Source organism: Mangifera indica, chromosome 17 (assembly GCF_011075055.1).
Source record: "Mangifera indica cultivar Alphonso chromosome 17, CATAS_Mindica_2.1, whole genome shotgun sequence".
Classification (NCBI taxonomy): Eukaryota; Viridiplantae; Streptophyta; class Magnoliopsida; order Sapindales; family Anacardiaceae; genus Mangifera; species Mangifera indica.
In genome coordinates this window covers 12,968,476-12,986,925 of record NC_058153.1, presented here as the reverse complement: position 1 = coordinate 12,986,925, position 18,450 = coordinate 12,968,476, and the positions used below count along the sequence as shown (strand labels likewise).

General features: G+C 34.7%; 1 protein-coding gene across 1 annotated transcript; it reads right to left on the bottom strand.

The window, feature by feature from the left end:
- Nucleotides 1-973: 973 nt before the first annotated feature.
- LOC123200285 lies at nucleotides 974-17,564 on the bottom strand. The gene is made up of 15 exons (XM_044615424.1): nucleotides 16,262-17,564; nucleotides 13,924-14,058; nucleotides 13,660-13,841; nucleotides 12,729-12,939; nucleotides 12,405-12,642; nucleotides 11,896-12,046; nucleotides 11,518-11,797; nucleotides 6,982-7,319; nucleotides 6,237-6,840; nucleotides 3,675-3,809; nucleotides 3,410-3,591; nucleotides 2,465-2,675; nucleotides 2,141-2,378; nucleotides 1,631-1,781; nucleotides 974-1,533 (listed from the first exon to the last, which is right to left on the bottom strand). Exons 1-15 carry the CDS (start codon nucleotides 17,358-17,360, stop codon nucleotides 1,246-1,248), a joined length of 4,443 nt encoding a protein of 1,480 aa, XP_044471359.1. The 5' UTR covers nucleotides 17,361-17,564; the 3' UTR covers nucleotides 974-1,245.
- Nucleotides 17,565-18,450: the final 886 nt, after the last annotated feature.

The window sequence follows — 18,450 nt, the reverse complement described above, 5'->3', positions numbered from 1 at the left end:
ATCCACCACTAACCTTAAATGGGAAATGTTAATTACTCTTAAATATTCAATCTTTGAATAGAAATGAAATTTTATTTTAGTCATTATGTTTCATAAATTCCCCGCACCCCACCAAAATGTCATACATCAATGAGTTGTTTTAACAAGATCTGGGGGGTCAAAATCTTTATGTTCGTACAAAGGTGCCACAAATTTCTTCTCCCTCCACCCCTATTGTCATACAGATGGGGGCAAAGTCTTCATATCTTTTAAAGGTTTCGTAAATTTTGGTTGCCTAGAAAGTTGCCATAAAATGCGTGGGTCAAGTAAATGCTCTTGATATTTCAAAGCTTGTGTCTTGGTTTGATATATGGTTCAGCTCCAGTATTAGATTGACGTGTAAAATGTGATAACTCCATTGAAGGATCAAACTCTTAGATTTTCTTATTGAAATAATCAAACTTTTAAATTTTCATATTTAAACAACAAAATTTTCAACATTTTCTATTGAAAATATCGAAAAGATACAATTAAATTATTTCTTTTGTTTTGTTTTGGAAACAAAATAATTAGTTTAGTCAGTGCTTTCAATAGAGAAATTAGAAAATTAACTTAATTTTATTTAATTAAAAAATAAAGTTCAATCCAAAAAAAAAAAATGATGATACCATACCTCTACATGTTGATGTCACATTTTGTAATAGAGTCAAGCCTGCCCTCTTCATCTGTTCTGTTACCAAGGCCAAAACTAATCATTTCAACTTCTGGTAAAAAAGTACACCAGCTTGAATCTGCAGCTGCAGTTGAGGATATACCACACATTTGTCATCAGAAATGCTGAAAGATGAAAGAGTCAAGAGTGTATGGAATCATTAAGTAAACAATCAAACAGTCTAGAGAAAGCATGGGTGATTTATTCTAGTTCACCCAAAATAGAGCTTCGTCAAATAGAAGCAATAATTTTCCAATATCACCTCACCTCTCTTGTTACAATGAGTGTATCGTTTAATGAATTATTATAATGTGTTCATATATCAAGATTCTAATCCCTAATACAAACCTTACAAGGATTCATATTGCAAAAAAAAATTCTAAAATGACTTTGGATGGGTTAAAGCCAAACAGCTTATGGGTTCGGGAACACTGCCCCCGGCACCCCCACCTACTTACAGGGGAGTAAAGCCCACACCCACTAATCGGGCAGCAGAACCCTGAAAATGTCAGAGTAACACCTTGTAGATGAAGTGATTGTCAATTTCAACACAATCATCTACCTACAACTTCTGAAATGGTTGTGTCATTGAATGTTACTATGGTATCTCCATCTTTATCGGCCAGTTTCGAGAAAGCCGGCTTCTTAGGACTCATGATATCTGAGGTCTCATTTTTAAGCATAGAGGAAACTTCCAACATGGATGGTCTGTCATTTGGATTTTCCTGGACACATAGCAGAGCTATTTGCAAGCACTTTGTTAATTTACATGATGAATCTGAATCATCTAGAGATGGATCCATAAACTCCATGCCCTTTGCTTCTTTCCTGAGCTTATATGCCTAAAATCAATTATCAAACACCAATTATCATTTAATTCAAATCAAAATTTTCAACTAGTTAACTACTTTTCTCACTAATTGTTAAGAAGAAACTTACATAATCTAGCAGGCTTAAGTTTTCTTCAGGGCCATATAGAACAGAAATCCTGTTTCCACTGATTATTTGTAGAAGCAGAACCCCAAAACTGTATACATCGGATTTCATTGAGTATATGCCTCTTTTAACATATTCAGGAGGAATATAGCCACTGCATTTGACAATTCAAGTTTGAGTACATGATATATATAATTAGAAAACAAAAGCTTGTTATGAAAACCAAAGGAAAACAAACAGCAATGAAATGTAAAATACTCGAAACAAGAATACAAGATTTATGTGAAAAACCCAATCAATATCACTATGAATGAAGGGGAGACTATTTTATTTATATTTGTGGTACTCTATACTCTATTTTTTTCCCTCTCTCATTCTTTTTACTAAAATATTTTTTTTGTATTTGCACACTCGCATGTCACTTCGATTCTATCTGTTGATCTGCATTTGCTCTGCTCAAATCTTTTATCCACCATACAACATATACATATGTACACACACACACACACTTACTATGTTCCAACAATTTTTTCGGTGTTTGCTTCAAGCTCATCTTTTGCAAATATTCTAGCCATACCGAAATCTGATATTTTCGGCTTCAAATCTTTATCTAACAATACATTACTTATTTTCAAGTCTCGGTGAATGATAGTCAATCTTGAGTATTCTTGTAGATATAAAAGTCCCTGAGTAATCCCCTCGATGATTTGAACACGTTTTCTCCAATCCAAAATATACTTTTTAATCGGATCTGCATCAAATTCAGCTGTCAACAATCAAGGAGAAAAATGAAAATTTATGCACACAAATTACAGGTAAGACTTCACTATACAGTACCAAACAGGTAGTAGTCCAGACTTTTATTTGGCATGTACTCGTAGATCAACATTTGTTCTTCTCTGTCAGTACAAAATCCCAAAAGTCTTACAAGATTTACATGTTGGAGTTTTGCTGTAAGCATAACTTCAGTCCTGAACTCCTCATATCCTTGAGTGGATGTTTTCGAAAGCTTCTTCACTGCAACTTCCTGTCCATTGGGTAGTAGACCCTGGCCAAAAAAAAATTATGTTTCACAATCAGGTAGAAATACACATTGCAATATGTTATAAAACCTAAAGACTCAACCCAAGAATATGAACATTTACCAGAAAAATCCAATATGAAAAAAGACCAGGGACAAAGGTGGGGAAGAATTTCACTATGAATGAGGAAGAATACAAGATGAAGAGAGATTATTTTGTTCTCTATTTTTCGACACACACTCACTCGCTACAATATACACTTTAATACAACTTTTATATATAAATTCTAGCTAATATAAACTTGACACATGTAATGGCTGGTCACATTGGCCAAACCAGGATTCAATTTTCAGGGATTCACTCTTTGTAATTATGTAAAGTGGTTTTTTCTTTTAATAAAAATACTCAAAAAGTTAAAAAAAAAGTCCAGGAGGCCAAGTCCCTAAACACACTCCCCCTCAACCCCCTCCCCCAAACTGGCTGGTCTCATTTTCACATTTTCAAAAAAAGTCGTGCCTGCACTACATTAAGTCACTCCACTCACTCTATTTGACTAGACTAACAAACAGACAGGTAACTAACCTTTACATTTACTTAAGTGTATTTAGATATGTCCTAGGAATTTAATTGACCTAATCCCTCCACTACTTCCACTGATCTTGAAAATTTACCTTTCTGAATTCAGGTTACCTCTTACACAATTCGGGTCAGCAGTTTCCAACACAATAGAATATTTGGTCTAATGGATTATGGACTATACCTTGTAAACAGGACCATAACCTCCTTGCCCAAGCTTATTTTCAAATGAAAATCTGTCTGTCGCCGCCTCAATGTCATGAAAATTATAAGTTATCAGGTTGGGAGCATTGCTGTTAAAATCTCCAGCTGCAGATGGGTCATTTCTTCTGTACTTTGATCCTTTACTAGCTGAGTCAACTGTCCCTATAAAACAAACATGGCTACGAAAATTACATGATTATGCATCACTCTATTATAATCGACATAGCTGGAGCTGGACAAATCACCTTTTGATTTGCGCTTTCTTATCCAGAAGTAATACATCAAAAAGCAGCCCAGAAGCAGAATAGCAGCTGCAGTTGTAGACACAACAATGGCTAATAACCGCCGCGTATTTCTTCCATCATCGCTACCTTCCTGAGCTGAAAAAATAATTCCCTGTATTAACTGTCATATAATTTTCCAATGCGTAAAACTTGTTTTTGTTAACAACCTTTGTTTGAGTTGGATCTAGTAATCAGTTTTACAACCACTACATTAAATAAGTCAAGAGTTTAATCTTGCATAAAAGTTGGTGTTTTTGTTTTAACAAATGGTTCATATATCAATACAGCTGATGTAATTACTCTGTCATAGTCATACAGTTATACCTGGTATCATTTATGGGAGTCCCTTGCCCTGTGTACTTTGCATCATTGACCAATTTAATTGTAATGAGAACCAGTTCACATTATGTCATGAATCGCAAAGAAAAACCAAAATTTCATAAATACTCTGAGGGACGAAAGTGTTCACTTGGAAAATCCAATAAGGTAAGAAACCATGGCCAGTAAACATAGCTCACTCTAATTTTGCGATGCACGCTTTTATATTCATTTTAATACAGTGTTTATATACCATATACTTAACTCATGTACTTGTTTGTCATATTTCCACAAGTCTTACCCGCATTATAATAGGTCATTCCAATTCATAGTTTCTATCCACTATGTTCAACTAGACTAACATGTGGGCAATGTACTAAGTGCTTCATTTACTTAAGTGTATTCGAAAGGTCCATAAAATTGACATTTCTAGTCTGCACCTCCTGAGTTTAGATAACCCCTGCTAGAATTCAAGTGACCAATATACAACACATTATAATAGACTTGTGTTAGGATTGGGACACTTGTCTTCAATCCAATGGTCACTTTTTATTATAAATATATGTTTTGACTTTAAAATAAGGGGGGAGAAGAAAATATATTAGGGTTTTGTTTGAGAGAAGCCATCCTTGGCTGATTTAGGAAGGTCTTAGACGCCTTGAATGACCGAAAAATGGGAGGCCCCGAACTCCTCGAAATGTTCAACTTATCTTTGTAATATTTTTATTAATGAAATAATTTTAGTTTATTATGTTTTTTTGTGTTTTAGTAAAATAAGAGTTGGGTTCCTAACAAAATGGTATCAGAGTATTTGATCCAATGGGGAAGACAGATGATGGTTGAAAAAGTGAAGATTCATCCGAAAAAGTGAAAAGTCACCAAAAAATGTTCACTGAAGAGGCTAACTTGAAAAAGAATCATCACAGGGAGAAATGAGTCCGAAAGTGCAAAAAGAGAAGAAGAGGAAAACGAAAATAGAAGAAGAAGAAGGAGAAGAAAATTAAACGCCGGCGGAAGCGAAAAAAAAAACAGAAGACAAAAGGCAAAAAACACAAAAAAGAAAGAAGAAGAAAAAAAGACGAGGAGAAGAAAAGAGAAAGGAGAGAGAGAAAAAATTAAAAAAAAAGGGCAGAGGGCAGTGGCGGTTGGTTTGTTGGAAAAAGGAGGAGAGCTGTGATTTGGAGAAAATAGATGGGAAGGCAATAGGTGGGTTCTTGGGAAGAGGGAAGAGAAAAAGAAAAGATGTGGAGCATTGGAAAAGAAAAAAAAAAGGTGGAGAAGCAACAATAGAGAGAGGGCGTAGGGAGACAAAAAAATAATAATAATAATAAATTAAAACAAAAATTAAAAAAATCAGAAAAAAATCATTATATAAATATCCATCTTAAGGACAAGATGATTTTGAAAGAGAGAGAAATGTTAGGATTGGGATACTTGTCCTCAATCTAATGGTCACTTTTTATTATAAATATATGTTTTGGTTTTAAAAGAAGAGGGGAGAAGAAAATATATTAGGGTTTTGTTGGAGAGCAATCATCCTTGGCTTATTTAGGGAGGTCTCCGACGCCTCGAACGGCTGAAAAATGAGAGGCCCCAAACTCCTGAAAATGTTCGATTTATCTTTGTAATATTTTGATTAATGAAATAATTTTAGTTTATTATGTTTTTTGTGTTTTAATTTTGGATTGAGGACAATTTTAATTTTGGATTAAGGACAAGTGTCTCAATCCTAACATTAAGGTTTTGTTTGAGAGCAGCCATCCTTGGCTGATTTAGAGAAGACTATGGAGCCTCGAATAGCTGGAAAATGGGAGGCCCCGAACTCTTTAAAATATTCGGTTTATTTTTATAATATTTTGATTAATGAAATAATTTTAGTTTATTAAGTTTTTTGTGTTTTAGTAGAATAAAAGTTGGGTTCCTAACAACTTGTTATCTTTAATTGATCTAAAAAACCTGTCATCTAGACAATGACAAAGGTTGGAATTTGTCAGGGAGCCCAATTAAAATTCAGGGGTTTGTCTATGCATCTGGATTCTGGATGAATAAATGATGTTATAGTTTTAGCTTATATGCCGGCTAAGGAACTACTGATAATATAAACAATTGGGGAAGCCACCTAAAAATAATTGATTTCGTCATAATCATACTTTGAATAGAAATCATCATAAAATTTTCATGGTGAACTAAGTTCTGATCACTTACCTGCAGCCTGAGAAAGCATCCAGTTATCATCTTGTGAGATCTGCCAGGCCGTGTAACCAAGTAGCTTCTTCTCCTTGGCATAAGCAACCTTAATTTTAACAACATCAACATCATCAAAGCCAATCCAGGATGTCCCAATTGTGCAATAATTCACCACATAAGTTGCATTGTACAGAACTTTAGTCCCATTTCTCCCAACAAAATCCCTGATGTCCTTATAGCTCATACCTCCATCCTCTGTTCTGGCCGGCCCTGTTGCCGGTGCACCAATACCGTTGTCCTGAGCATTCACGAGCGTCCATGCGTAACCATAAAAAGGCAAACTCAAAACCATCTTATTTGAAGATAATCCTCCACTAATCCAAGCCCTTATCCCGTAATCTGTGTTAACAGTACTAGTCGGATCATACAAAGCAGCCTGTGCTGCAGTGAAATTATACCGTGTAGGGGAGTAGAAGTCATAAGCCATAACATTAGCCCAATCCAGGTACTGTTCCATTTCTTTTACGGGGAAGTTTCCTGGCTGAAATTGAACAGTTGCAGTCAATATAAGCTCTGCCTGGCTAGAGTTTTCAGCCTCTAACTTGATAGCAGCTCGCCACTCCTGGAAGAGAAGTCCCATGTTATACATATCAGAGCTCGAGTTCGCTGAAACCCAACAGAGATCCAGGCCCTGGAAGCCATAAACCCTGGCTGTTTTTATTGAAGAGTCAATGAAAGATTTCCTGAAAGATGAATTACTCACCATGGTAGAAAAGGTTGAATATTTTGCATTTCCACCCCCAATGGATAGAATTGTAGTAACAGATGGATTGTTCTGTTTCACAGTATCTGTGAAGTTGGAGATTTCTTTCTCATCAGCAGCTGATGAGAAGAGCTCATAGGAGGTGGAATTAACATCAGAAAAGGCACAAAAAAGGTGAGTAAACAGCGCAGAATTTATATCAGAACTCGGAAACCCACTGCCTGAGTACCAGTAACCACCTTTAACCCAAGTTTGTGATCTAGCCGAATAGAATTTTGAAGAGAAGATGACAAAGAACACCAGCAGGATTATTTTGGGTGCCATTGATGAGCTCAAAAACATATTTCAAAGCAGATGAAAGTAGTTATGAGTTCCATGTGTTGACTCTGTTGAAAGAATTTGAACGGCAAAGCTCCAATCTGAAGACAAAAATTTTTAGCAGATGTCATTATTTAGATGTGTAATTGAAAGATAAAAATTGACCCTTTCGGTTTTGGATAATTGTGGGTAGTTTTCCTCAAGCAGAAACCACTGTTACTGTTGTGAGTTGAAATTTATCCAGAAATAGTCATTTCAAATACAATAAAGTATAGAGTCAAGGAAATGCAAACGAAAGATTCAATCTAGTTCTTGTCCAGCTTTTGATCTTTCAGCTGTTTAATGCAGACAATTTCACGACAGTGGATCCATCAGGCATGCTTTTGGAATCTTAGCTGGCCACCAAGAGCAATAAGTGCTCACTATTAAGAAGCTCACACTTCATTTGGTGGAGATACACTTGGAGACGTAACAAGAGGAGGATTTAAAATGTTCTTTTACTTTGAAGTGAATCGGATGCAAACTAGTTTAGCTAAAATCCATCACTTTTTTTAAATTTTGTTTGATTATTGAGTAACATCACTCATTATATTGATAATATTATTCGTTTTCAATGATATTGTTTATCTTTGTAGTATTTTTACAGTGATGTTATGTATTAACTCAAACAAATTCACGTTTAAATTAAGTTTTTAAATTCAATTCAAACTTAAACTAATCTCAGCCTCTACTCATGTCAGATTTATCTTTATCTTAACTCTTTGATTCAATATATTTAATAATAATATTTTTTTCCTTTTAGATATTAATAAATACAAATAAATTTATTTATATAATATAATTAAATAATTATAAATTAAAAATTAGATTTGTACATATGATATTTTCTTGTATGAGATTCGTACAACTAACTTTACAAACCCATCTCATTTTAGACTGTAATATTGACTAATTAGACCTTGATTTGACTGAATTTGCCGCTATGGGCAAAGAACTATTTCCCACTTGAGTTTTAATCAAATCTTAAAACATACTTATGACAATTTAAAACTCTAAATATTCACTCATAAATTAATTTCTGTTAAAATTTTCTATTAGAGGTAAAAGTAGAATTATCATTTTACTACTAAATTTCAAAATTTTAAAAATTTATATCATTTATCTCATTTAATTTAGAAAACTAACAATTTCCTCTCATAATAAAACTTTGAAAAGCTACAATTTTCCCCCTAGGGTTTCAATTTTTTAGGTCAACCACCGATCCACCAAAATTCGGTAGCTCAATGACACCGAAGAAGCTTCCATAAGCACATCGTCGTCCAAATACGTCAATTTGGAATAGGACGCATCATCGAGAAGTGTCAATGCTTTTGAACAATTCTCCACCTCCGTTGAGCCACTGGATTCCAGTGGATCAACGGCTCAATTGAAAAATTGAAATCCTAAGGGGAAAACTTACAGTTTTTCAAAGTTATATTATGAGGAAAAATTGTTAGTTTTTTAAACTAAAGAGAGAAAATAATATAAATTTTTAAAATTTTAAAATTTAATAGTAAAATGATAATTTTACTTTTATCTCTAATAAAAAATTTTAATAAAAATTAATCTATAGATGAGTATTTGAGATTTTGAACTATTGTAAATATGTTTTTAAGATTTAATTAAAACTTGGGTGAAAAATACTCATTTGCCCTTTGTAGCTTCCATTCGTTACTACAGGAGTATTATGGTTGAAGTGAGACTTGGATTGGATACCTCATAAAATAACCAGATCGTCGGTGATGTCTCATTATGTGTAGTCAAAAATATCTGCTGGAGATACCAAGCACTAAAAATTGCCGGCAGCTTGGGTCAAAATATTACATAAGTAGATGAAACTTACTAATTACTTGGCATCACGGGCAAGACAAATACATACATATATTGAATTGCCAGATACAAATACATACATGTAAAGAATATCCATATTTATCCTGGAATAAGACTCATAAAGTTTGGTTGCTCGGATAATGTCATGCTTACATGTAATTAGTAGTGCAAATCAATTATATTAAATTAAATAGTGTTTAACTCAAGATTAATTTAATTATATAAATATAGAGAGCAAGGTTTTCAAAACCGGACCGGGATAAAAACTGTTTTAAGTACTGGTTTTGGTCAGACCGTTTGGACCGATCGGTTAGACCAGAATTACAATTTTATATAAAAACCTAAAAAAACTATGTTTAATTAGTAATTACTTATGTTTTACACAGTAAATTTTATATTTTGCATACTTTTCATCAAAGATTGATAAAACATTGGTTTTTCAAATAGCTTATGAATCGGTAAATTCAAACAGCAACTGTTTACAAACGCAGTAAATTCAAACAAACGAAAACATTGGTTTTTCAAACAGTTTACAAAGCCTTGGATACACACCAGCTTCCCGTCGTTGTCTGAAAAGTCACTGGTCAACAGCAACGGTACCTCGTCGTCGTCAGCCACCGTCTTAGCCTGAGAAGTCGTCGTGAAAGGTTGCAGTATTGTCGTGAAACTGTTGTCTTGTGAGCCTGCAAATCACCACCCCTCAGCAACGTCGTTGTCGTCGGCAGGTGTCTTTAAACTGTCGTCGGCAAGAGTCTTTAAACTGTCGTCGGCAAGAGATGAATCAACGGCGGTTTATTAATATGTGCAGTCGGAGAAGTTCATCGGCTGTAGCAAAACCCTTCTGCGTCTGCGTGCAATGCAAGGAACAAGGTACAGCAGGAAAGAAATAAAACTGTTGCTTTTACACACAGCTTCTGAACCGGGAACCGCCATGACCGGTTGGACCGCGGTTCAGACGCAAACCAGCGGTTCGACCGCGGTTCAGACGCAAACCAGCGGTTCGACCGCAGTCCAACCCGAAATTAACATTATAACGGTTTTATGTTAAACAGTAACCTGCTACAGTACCGGTTCATTTAGGATCAACTTGACTCGAATCCACCATTAACCTTAAATGGGAAATGTTAATTACTCTTAAATATTCAATCTATGAACAGAAATGAAATTTTATTTTAGTCATTATGTTTCATAAATTCCCCGCACCCCACCAAAATGTCATACATCAATGAGTTGTTTTAACAAGATCTGGGGGTCAAAATCTTTATGTTCGTTCAAAGGTGCCACAAATTTCTTCTCCCCCCACCCCTATTGTCATACGGATGGGGCCAAAGTCTTCATATCTTTCAAAGGTTTCGTAAATTTTGGTTGCCTAGAAAGTTGCCATAAAATGCGTGGGTCAAGTAAACGCTCTTGATATTTCAGAGCTTGTGTCTTGGCTTGATATATGGTTCAGCTTCAGTATTAGATTGACGTGTAAAATGTGATTATTTCATTCAAGGATCAAACTCTTAGATTTTCTTATTGAAAAAATCAAACTTTTAAATTTTCATATATAATTGACAAAATTTTCAATATTTTCTATTGAAAATATCGAAAAAATACAATTAAATTATTTATTTTGTTTTGTTTTGAAGACAAAATAATTAGTTTAGTCAGTGCTTTCAATAGAGAAATTAGAAAATTAACTTAATTTTATTTAATTAAAAAATAAAGTTCAATCCAAAAACAAAAAAAAAATTGATGATACCATACCTCTACATGTTGATGTCACATTTTGTAATAGAGTCAAGCCTGCCCTCTTCATCTGTTCTGTTACCAAGGCCAAAACTAATCATTTCAACTTCTGTTAAAAAAGTACACCAGCTTGAATCTGCAGCTGCAGTTGAGGATATACCACACATTTGTCATCAGAAATGCTGAAAGATGAAAGAGTCAAGAGTGTATGGAATCATTAAGTAAACAATCAAACAGTCTAGAGAAAGCATGGGTGATTTATTCTAGTTCACCCAAAATAGAGCTTCGTCAAATAGAAGCAATATTTTTCCAATATCACCTCACCTCTCTTGTTACAATGAGTGTATCTTTTAATGAATTATTATAATGTGTTCATATATCAAGATTTTAATCCCTAATACAAACCTTACTAGGATTCATATTGCAAAGAAAAATTCTAAAATGACTTTGGATGGGTTAAAGCCAAACAGCTTATGGGTTCGGGGGCACTGCCCCCTGCATCCTCACCTACTTACAGGGAGTAAAGCCCACACCCACTGATCGAGCAGCAGGACTCTGATGTCAGAGTAACGCCTTGTAGATGAAGTGATTGTCAATTTCAACACAATCATCTACCCACAACTTCTGAAATGGTTGTGTCATTGAATGTTACTATGGTATCTCCATCTTTATCAGCTTGTTTCGAGAAAGCCGGCTTCTTAGGACTCATGATATCTGAGGTCTCATTTTTAAGCATAGAGGAAACTTCCAACATGGATGGTCTGTCATTTGGATTTTCCTGGACACATAGCAGAGCTATTTGCAAGCACTTTATTAATTTACATGATGAATCTGAATCATCTAGAGATGGATCCATAAACTCCATGCCCTTTGCTTCTTTCCAGAGCTTATATGCCTAAAATCAATTATCAAACACCAATTATCATTTAATTCAAATGCCAAATTTTCAACTAGTTAACTACTTTTCTCACTAATTGTTAAGAAGAAACTTACATAATCTAGCAGGCTTAAGTTTTCTTCAGGGCCATATAGAACAGAAATCCTGTTTCCACTGATTATTTGTAGAAGTAGAACGCCAAAACTGTGTACATCGGATTTCATTGAGTATATACCTCTTTTAACATATTCAGGAGGAATATAGCCACTGCATTTGACAATACAAGTTTGAGTACATGATATATATAATTAGAAAACAAGAGCTTGTTATGAAAACCAAAGGAAAACAAACAGCAATGAAATGCAAAATACTCGAAACAAGAATGCAAGATTTATGTGAGAAACCCAATCAATTTCACTATGAATGAAGGGGAGACTATTTTCTCTATATTTGTGGTACTCTATGCTCTATTTTTTCCCCTCTCTCATTCTTTTTACTTAAATATTTTTTTTTGTATATGCACACTCGCATGTCACTTCTATTCTATCTGTTGATCTGCGTTTACTCTCCTCAAATCTTTTATCCACCATACAATGTATACGTATGTACACACACACACACTTACTATGTTCCAACAATTTTTTCGGTGTTTGCTTCAAGCTCATCTTTTGTAAATATTCTAGCCATACCGAAATCTGATATTTTTGGCTTCAAATCTTCATCTAATAATACATTACTAATTTTCAAGTCTCGGTGAATGATAGTTAATCTTGAGTATTCTTGCAGATATAAAAGTCCCTGAGTAATCCCCTCGATGATTTGAACACGTTTTCTCCAATCCAAAATACACTTTCTAATTGGATCTGCATCAAATTCATCTGTCAACAATCAAGGAGAAAAATGAAAATTAACGCACACAAATTACACGTAAGACTTCACTATGCAGTACCAAACAGGTAGTAGTCCAGACTTTTATTTGGCATGTCCTCGTAGATCAACATTTGTTCTTCTCTGTCAGTACAAAATCCCAAAAGTCTTACAAGATTTACATGTTGGAGTTTTGCTGTAAGCATAACTTCATTCCTGAACTCCTCGTATCCTTGAGTGGATGTTTTCGAAAGCTTCTTCACTGCAACTTCCTGTCCATTGGGTAGTAGACCCTGGCCAGAAAAAAAATTATGTTTCACAATCAGGTAGAAATACCACATTGCAATATGTTATAAAACCTAAAGACTCAACCCAAGAATATGAACATTTACCAGAAAAATCCAATATGAAAAAAGACCAGGGACAAAGGTGGGGAAGAATTTCACTATGAATGAGGAAGAATACAAGATGAAGAGAGATTATTTTGTTCTCTATTTTTCGACACACACTCACTCGCTACAATATACACTTTAATACAACTTTTATATATAAACTTGACACATGTAATGGCTGGTCACATTGGCCAAACCAGGATTCAATTTTCAGGGATTCACTCTTTGTAATTATGTAAAGTGGTTTTTTCTTTTAATAAAAATACTCAAAAAGTTAAAAAAAAAGTCCAGGCGGCCAAGCCCCTAAACACACTCCCCCTCAACCCCCTCCCCCAAACTGGCTGGTCTCATTTTCACATTTTCAAAAAAAGTCGTGCCTGCACTACATTAAGTCACTCCACTCACTCTATTTGACTAGACTAACAAACAGACAGGTAACTAACCTTTACATTTACTTAAGTGTATTTAGATATGTCCTAGGAATTTAATTGACCTAATCCCTCCACTACTTCCACTGATCTTGAAAATTTACCTTTCTGAATTCAGGTTACCTCTTACACAATTCGGGTCAGCAGTTTCCAACACAATAGAATATTTGGTCTAATGGATTATGGACTATACCTTGTAAACAGGACCATAACCTCCTTCCCCAAGCTTATTTTCAAATGAAAATCTGTCTGTCGCCGCCTCAATGTCATGAAAATTATAAGTTATCAGGTTAGGAGCATTGCTGTTAAAATCTCCAGCTGCAGATGGGTCATTTCTTCTGTACTTTGATCCTTTACTAGCTGAGTCAACTGTCCCTATAAACAAACATGGCTACGAAAATTACATGATTATGCATCACTCTATTATAATCGACATAGCTGGAGCTGGACAAATCACCTTTTGATTTGCGCTTTCTTATCCAGAAGTAATACATCAAAAAGCAGCCCAGAAGCAGAATAGCAGCTGCAGTTGTAGACACAACAATGGCTAATAACCGCCGCTTATTTCTTCCATCATTGCTACCTTCCTGAGCTGAAAAAATAATTCCCTGTATTAACTGTCATATAATTTTCCAATGCGTAAAACTTTTTTTTGTTAACAACCTTTGTTTGAGTTGGATCTATTAATCAGTCTTACAACCACTACATTAAATAAGTCAAGAGTTTAATCTTGCATAAAAGTTGGTGTTTTTGTTTTAAAAAATGGTTCATATATCAATACAGCTGATGTAATTACTCTGTCATAGTCATACAGTTATACCTGGTATCATTTATGGGAGTCCCTTGCCCTGTGTACTTTGCATCATTGACCAATTTACTTGTAATGAGAACCAGTTCACATTATGTTATGAATCGCAAAGAAAAACCAAAATTGCATAGATACTCTGAGGGACGAAAGTGTTCACTTGGAAAATCCAATAAGGTAAGAAACCATGGCCAGTAAACTTAGCTCACTCTAATTTTGCGATTCACGCTTTTATATTCATTTTAATACAGTGTTTATATACCATATACTTAACTCATGTAGTTGTTTGTCATATTTCCACAAGTCGTACCCGCATTATAATAGGTCATTCCAATTCATAGTTTCTACCCACTTTGTTCAACTAGACTAACATGTGGGCAATGTCCTAATTGCTTCATTTACTTAAGTGTATTCGAAAGGTCCATAAAATTGACATTTCCAGTCTGCACCTCCTGAGTTTAGATAACCCCTGCTAGAATTCAAGTGACCAATATGCAACACATTATAATATACTTGTGTTAGGATTGGGACACTTGTCCTCAATCCAATGGTCACTTTTTATTATAAATATATATTTTGGTTTTAAAAGAAGGGGGGAGAAGAAAATATATTAGGGTTTTGTTTGAAGGCAGCCATCCTTGGCTGATTTAGGGAGGTCTCTGACGCCTCGAACAAACAAAAAATGGGAGAAGAAATGTTCAGTTTATCTTTGTAATATTTTGATTAATGAAATAATTTTAGTTTATTTTGTTTTTTGTGTTTTAGTATAATAAAAGCTGGATTCTTAACAAAATAATATTAGAGCATTCGATCCAGTGGAGAAGACAGATGATGGTTGAAAAAGTGAAGATTCGTCAGAAAAAGTGAAAAGTCACCAAAAAATGTTCACAGAAGAGGCTGACTTGAAGAAGAATCATCACAAAGAGAAATGAGTCCGAAAGTGCAAAAAGAGAAGAAGAGGAAAACAAAAACAAAAGAAGAAGCAGAAGAAAATTAAACGTCTACAGAAGCAAAAAAAAAAAAACAAAAGACAGAAGGCAGAAAATGCAAAAAAGAAAGAAGAAGAGAAAAAGACTAGGAGAAGAAAAGAGAAAGGAGAGAGAGAAAAAATTAAAAAAAGGGTGGAGGGCAGTGGCAATTGGTTTGTTGAAAAAAGAAGGAGAGCTATGGTTTGGGGAAAATATAAGGGAAGGCAGTAGGTGGGTTTCTTGGAAAAAAGGAAGAGAAAAAGAAAAGATGTGCGGCGTTGGAAAAGAAAAAAAAAGGTGGAGCAAAGAGAGGGCGCAGGGAGATAAAATAATAATAATATATTAAAACAAAAAATTTTAAAAATCAGAAAAAAATTTAAAAAAGAAAAAAAATCATTATATAAATATTCATCTTGAGGACACTATGGTTTTGAAATGGAGGAAAATATTAGGATTGGGACACTTGTCCTCAATCCAATGGTCACTTTTTATTATAAATATATGTTTTGGTTTTAAAAGAAGGGGAAGAAGAAAATATATTAGGGTTTTGTTTGAGGGCAATCATCCTTAGCTAATTTAGGAAGGTCTTCGGCACCTCGAACGGTCGGAATATGGGAGGCTCCGAACTCCTCGAAATATTCGATTTATCTTTGTAATATTTTGATTAATTAAATAATTTTAGTTTATTATATTTTTTGTGTTTTAATTTTGTGTTTTAGTAGAATAAAAGTTGAGTTCCTAACAACTTGTTATCTTTAATTGATCTAAAAAACCTGTCATCTAGACAATGACAGAGGTTGGAATTTGTCAGGGAGCCCAATTAAAATTCAGGGGTCTGTCTATGCATCTGGATTCTGGATGAATAAATGATGTTATAGTTTTGGCTTATATGCCGGCTAAGGAACTACTGATAATATAAACAATTGGGGAAGCCACCTAAAAATAATTGATTTCGTTATAATCATACTTTGAATAGAAATCATCATAAAATTTTCATGGTGAACTAAGTTCTGATCACTTACCTGCAGCCTGAGAAAGCATCCAGTTATCATCGTATGAGATCTCCCAGGCCGTGTAACCAAGTAGCTTCTTCTCCTTGGCATAAGCAACCTTAATTTTAACAACATCAACATCATCAAAGCCAATCCAGGATTTCCCAATTGTGCAATAATTCACCACATAAGTTGCATTGTACAGAACTTTAGCCCCATATCTCCCAACATAATCCCTGATGTCCTTATAGCTCATATCTCCACCCTCTTTAATGGCCGGCCCTGTTGCCGGTGCACCAATACCGTTGTCCTGAGCATTCGCGAGCGTCCATGCGTAACCATAAAAAGGCAAACTCAAAACCATCTTATTTGAAGATAATCCTCCACTAATCCAAGCCCTTATCCCGTAGTCTGTGTTAACAGTACTAGTCGGATCATACAAAGCAGCCTGTGCCGCAGTGAAATTATACCATGCGGGGGAGTAGAAGTCATAAGCCATAACATTAGCCCAATCCAGGTACTGTTCCATTTCTTTTACGGGGAAGTTTCCGGAATCTAATCCTGGCTGAAATTGAACAGCTGCAGTCAATATAAGCTCTGCCTGGCTAGAGTTTTCAGCCTCTAACTTGATAGCAGCTCGCCACTCCTGGAAGAGAAGTCCCATGTTATACATATCAGAGCTCGAGTTTGCTGAAACCCAACAGAGATCCAGGCCCTGGAAGCCATAAACCCTGGCTGTTTTTATTGAAGAGTCAATGAAAGATTTCCTGAAAGATGAATTACTCACCATGGTAGAAAAGGTTGAATATTTTGCATTTCCACCCCCAATGGATAGAATTGTAGTAACAGATGGATTGTTCTGTTTCACAGTATCTGTGAAGTTGGAGATTTCTTTCTCATCAGCAGCTGATGAGAAGAGCTCATAGGAGGTGGAATTAACATCAGAAAAGGCACAAAAAAGGTGAGTAAACAGCGCAGAATTTATATCAGAACTCGGAAACCCACTGCCTGAGTACCAGTAACCACCTTTAACCCAAGTTTGTGATCTTGCCGAATGGAATTTTGAAGAGAAGATGATAAAGAACACCAGCAGGATTATTTTGGGTGCCATTGATGAGCTCAAAAACATATTTCAAAGCAGATGAAAGTAGTTATGAGTTCCATGTGTTGACTTTGTTGAAAGAATTTGAACGGCAAAGCTCCAATCTGAAGACACAAATTTTCAGCAGATGTCATTATTTAGATGTGTAATTGAAAGATAAAAATTGACCCTTTCGGTTTTGAATAATTGTGGGTAGTTTTCCTCAAGCAGAAACCACTGTTACTGTTGTGAGTTGAAATTTATCCAGAAATGATCATTTCAAGTACAAAACAGTATAGAGTCAATGAAATGCAAACGAAAGATTCAATCTAGTTCTCGGCCAGCTTTCAATCTTTCAGCTGTTTAATGCAGACAGTTTCACGGCAGTGGATCCATCAGCTCAAACAAATTCGAGTTTAAATTAGGTATTTAAATTCAATTCAAACTTAAACTAATCCTAGCCTGTACTCATATTGGATTTATCTTTATCTTTACTTGATTTAATATATTTAATAATATTTTTTTTTAGATATTAATTATTTGTATAATATGATTAAATAATTATAAATTAAAAATTAGATTTGTTCAAATGATATTTCTTTGTCTGAGATTCATACAAATAGCTTTATAAACCCATCTCATTTTAGACTGTAATATTGACTAATTAGACCTTGATTTGACTGAATTTGTAGCTAGGGGCAAAGAACTATTTCCCACCTGAGTTTTAGTCGAATTTTAAAAACATACTCATGACAGTTCAAAACCCCAAATACTTACTCACTTCTGTTATAATTTTTTATTAAAGACAAAAAAAAAATTGTCATTTTACTACTAAATTTCAAAACTTTAAAAATTTATATTATTTATCCTATTTAATTTAAAAAACTAACTATTTTCCCTCATAATAAAACTTTGAAAAGTTACAATTTCTCCCTAGGGTTTCAATTTTTTAAGTGAGCCACCGATCCACCAAAATTTGGTAGCTCAATGACACCGAAGAAGCTTCCAGAAGCACATCGTCATCCAAATACGTCAATTTGGAAGATGATGCATCATCGAGAAGTGTCAATGCTTCTAGACACTTCTCCACCTCCGTTGAGCCACTAGATTCCAGTGGATCAACGGCTCAATTGAAAAA

Coding starts and splice junctions, on each gene's coding strand:
- LOC123200285 (XM_044615424.1), bottom strand. CDS start 17,360: ATGTTTTTGAGCTCATCAATGGCACCCAAAATAATCCTGCTGGTGTTC. Junction 12,940..13,659: donor GTTATGGTCCTGTTTACAAG/GTATAGTCCATA, acceptor TTTTCTGGCCAG/GGTCTACTACCCAATGGACA. Junction 1,534..1,630: donor ACTTAAGCCTGCTAGATTAT/GTAAGTTTCTTC, acceptor AATTGATTTTAG/GCATATAAGCTCAGGAAAGA.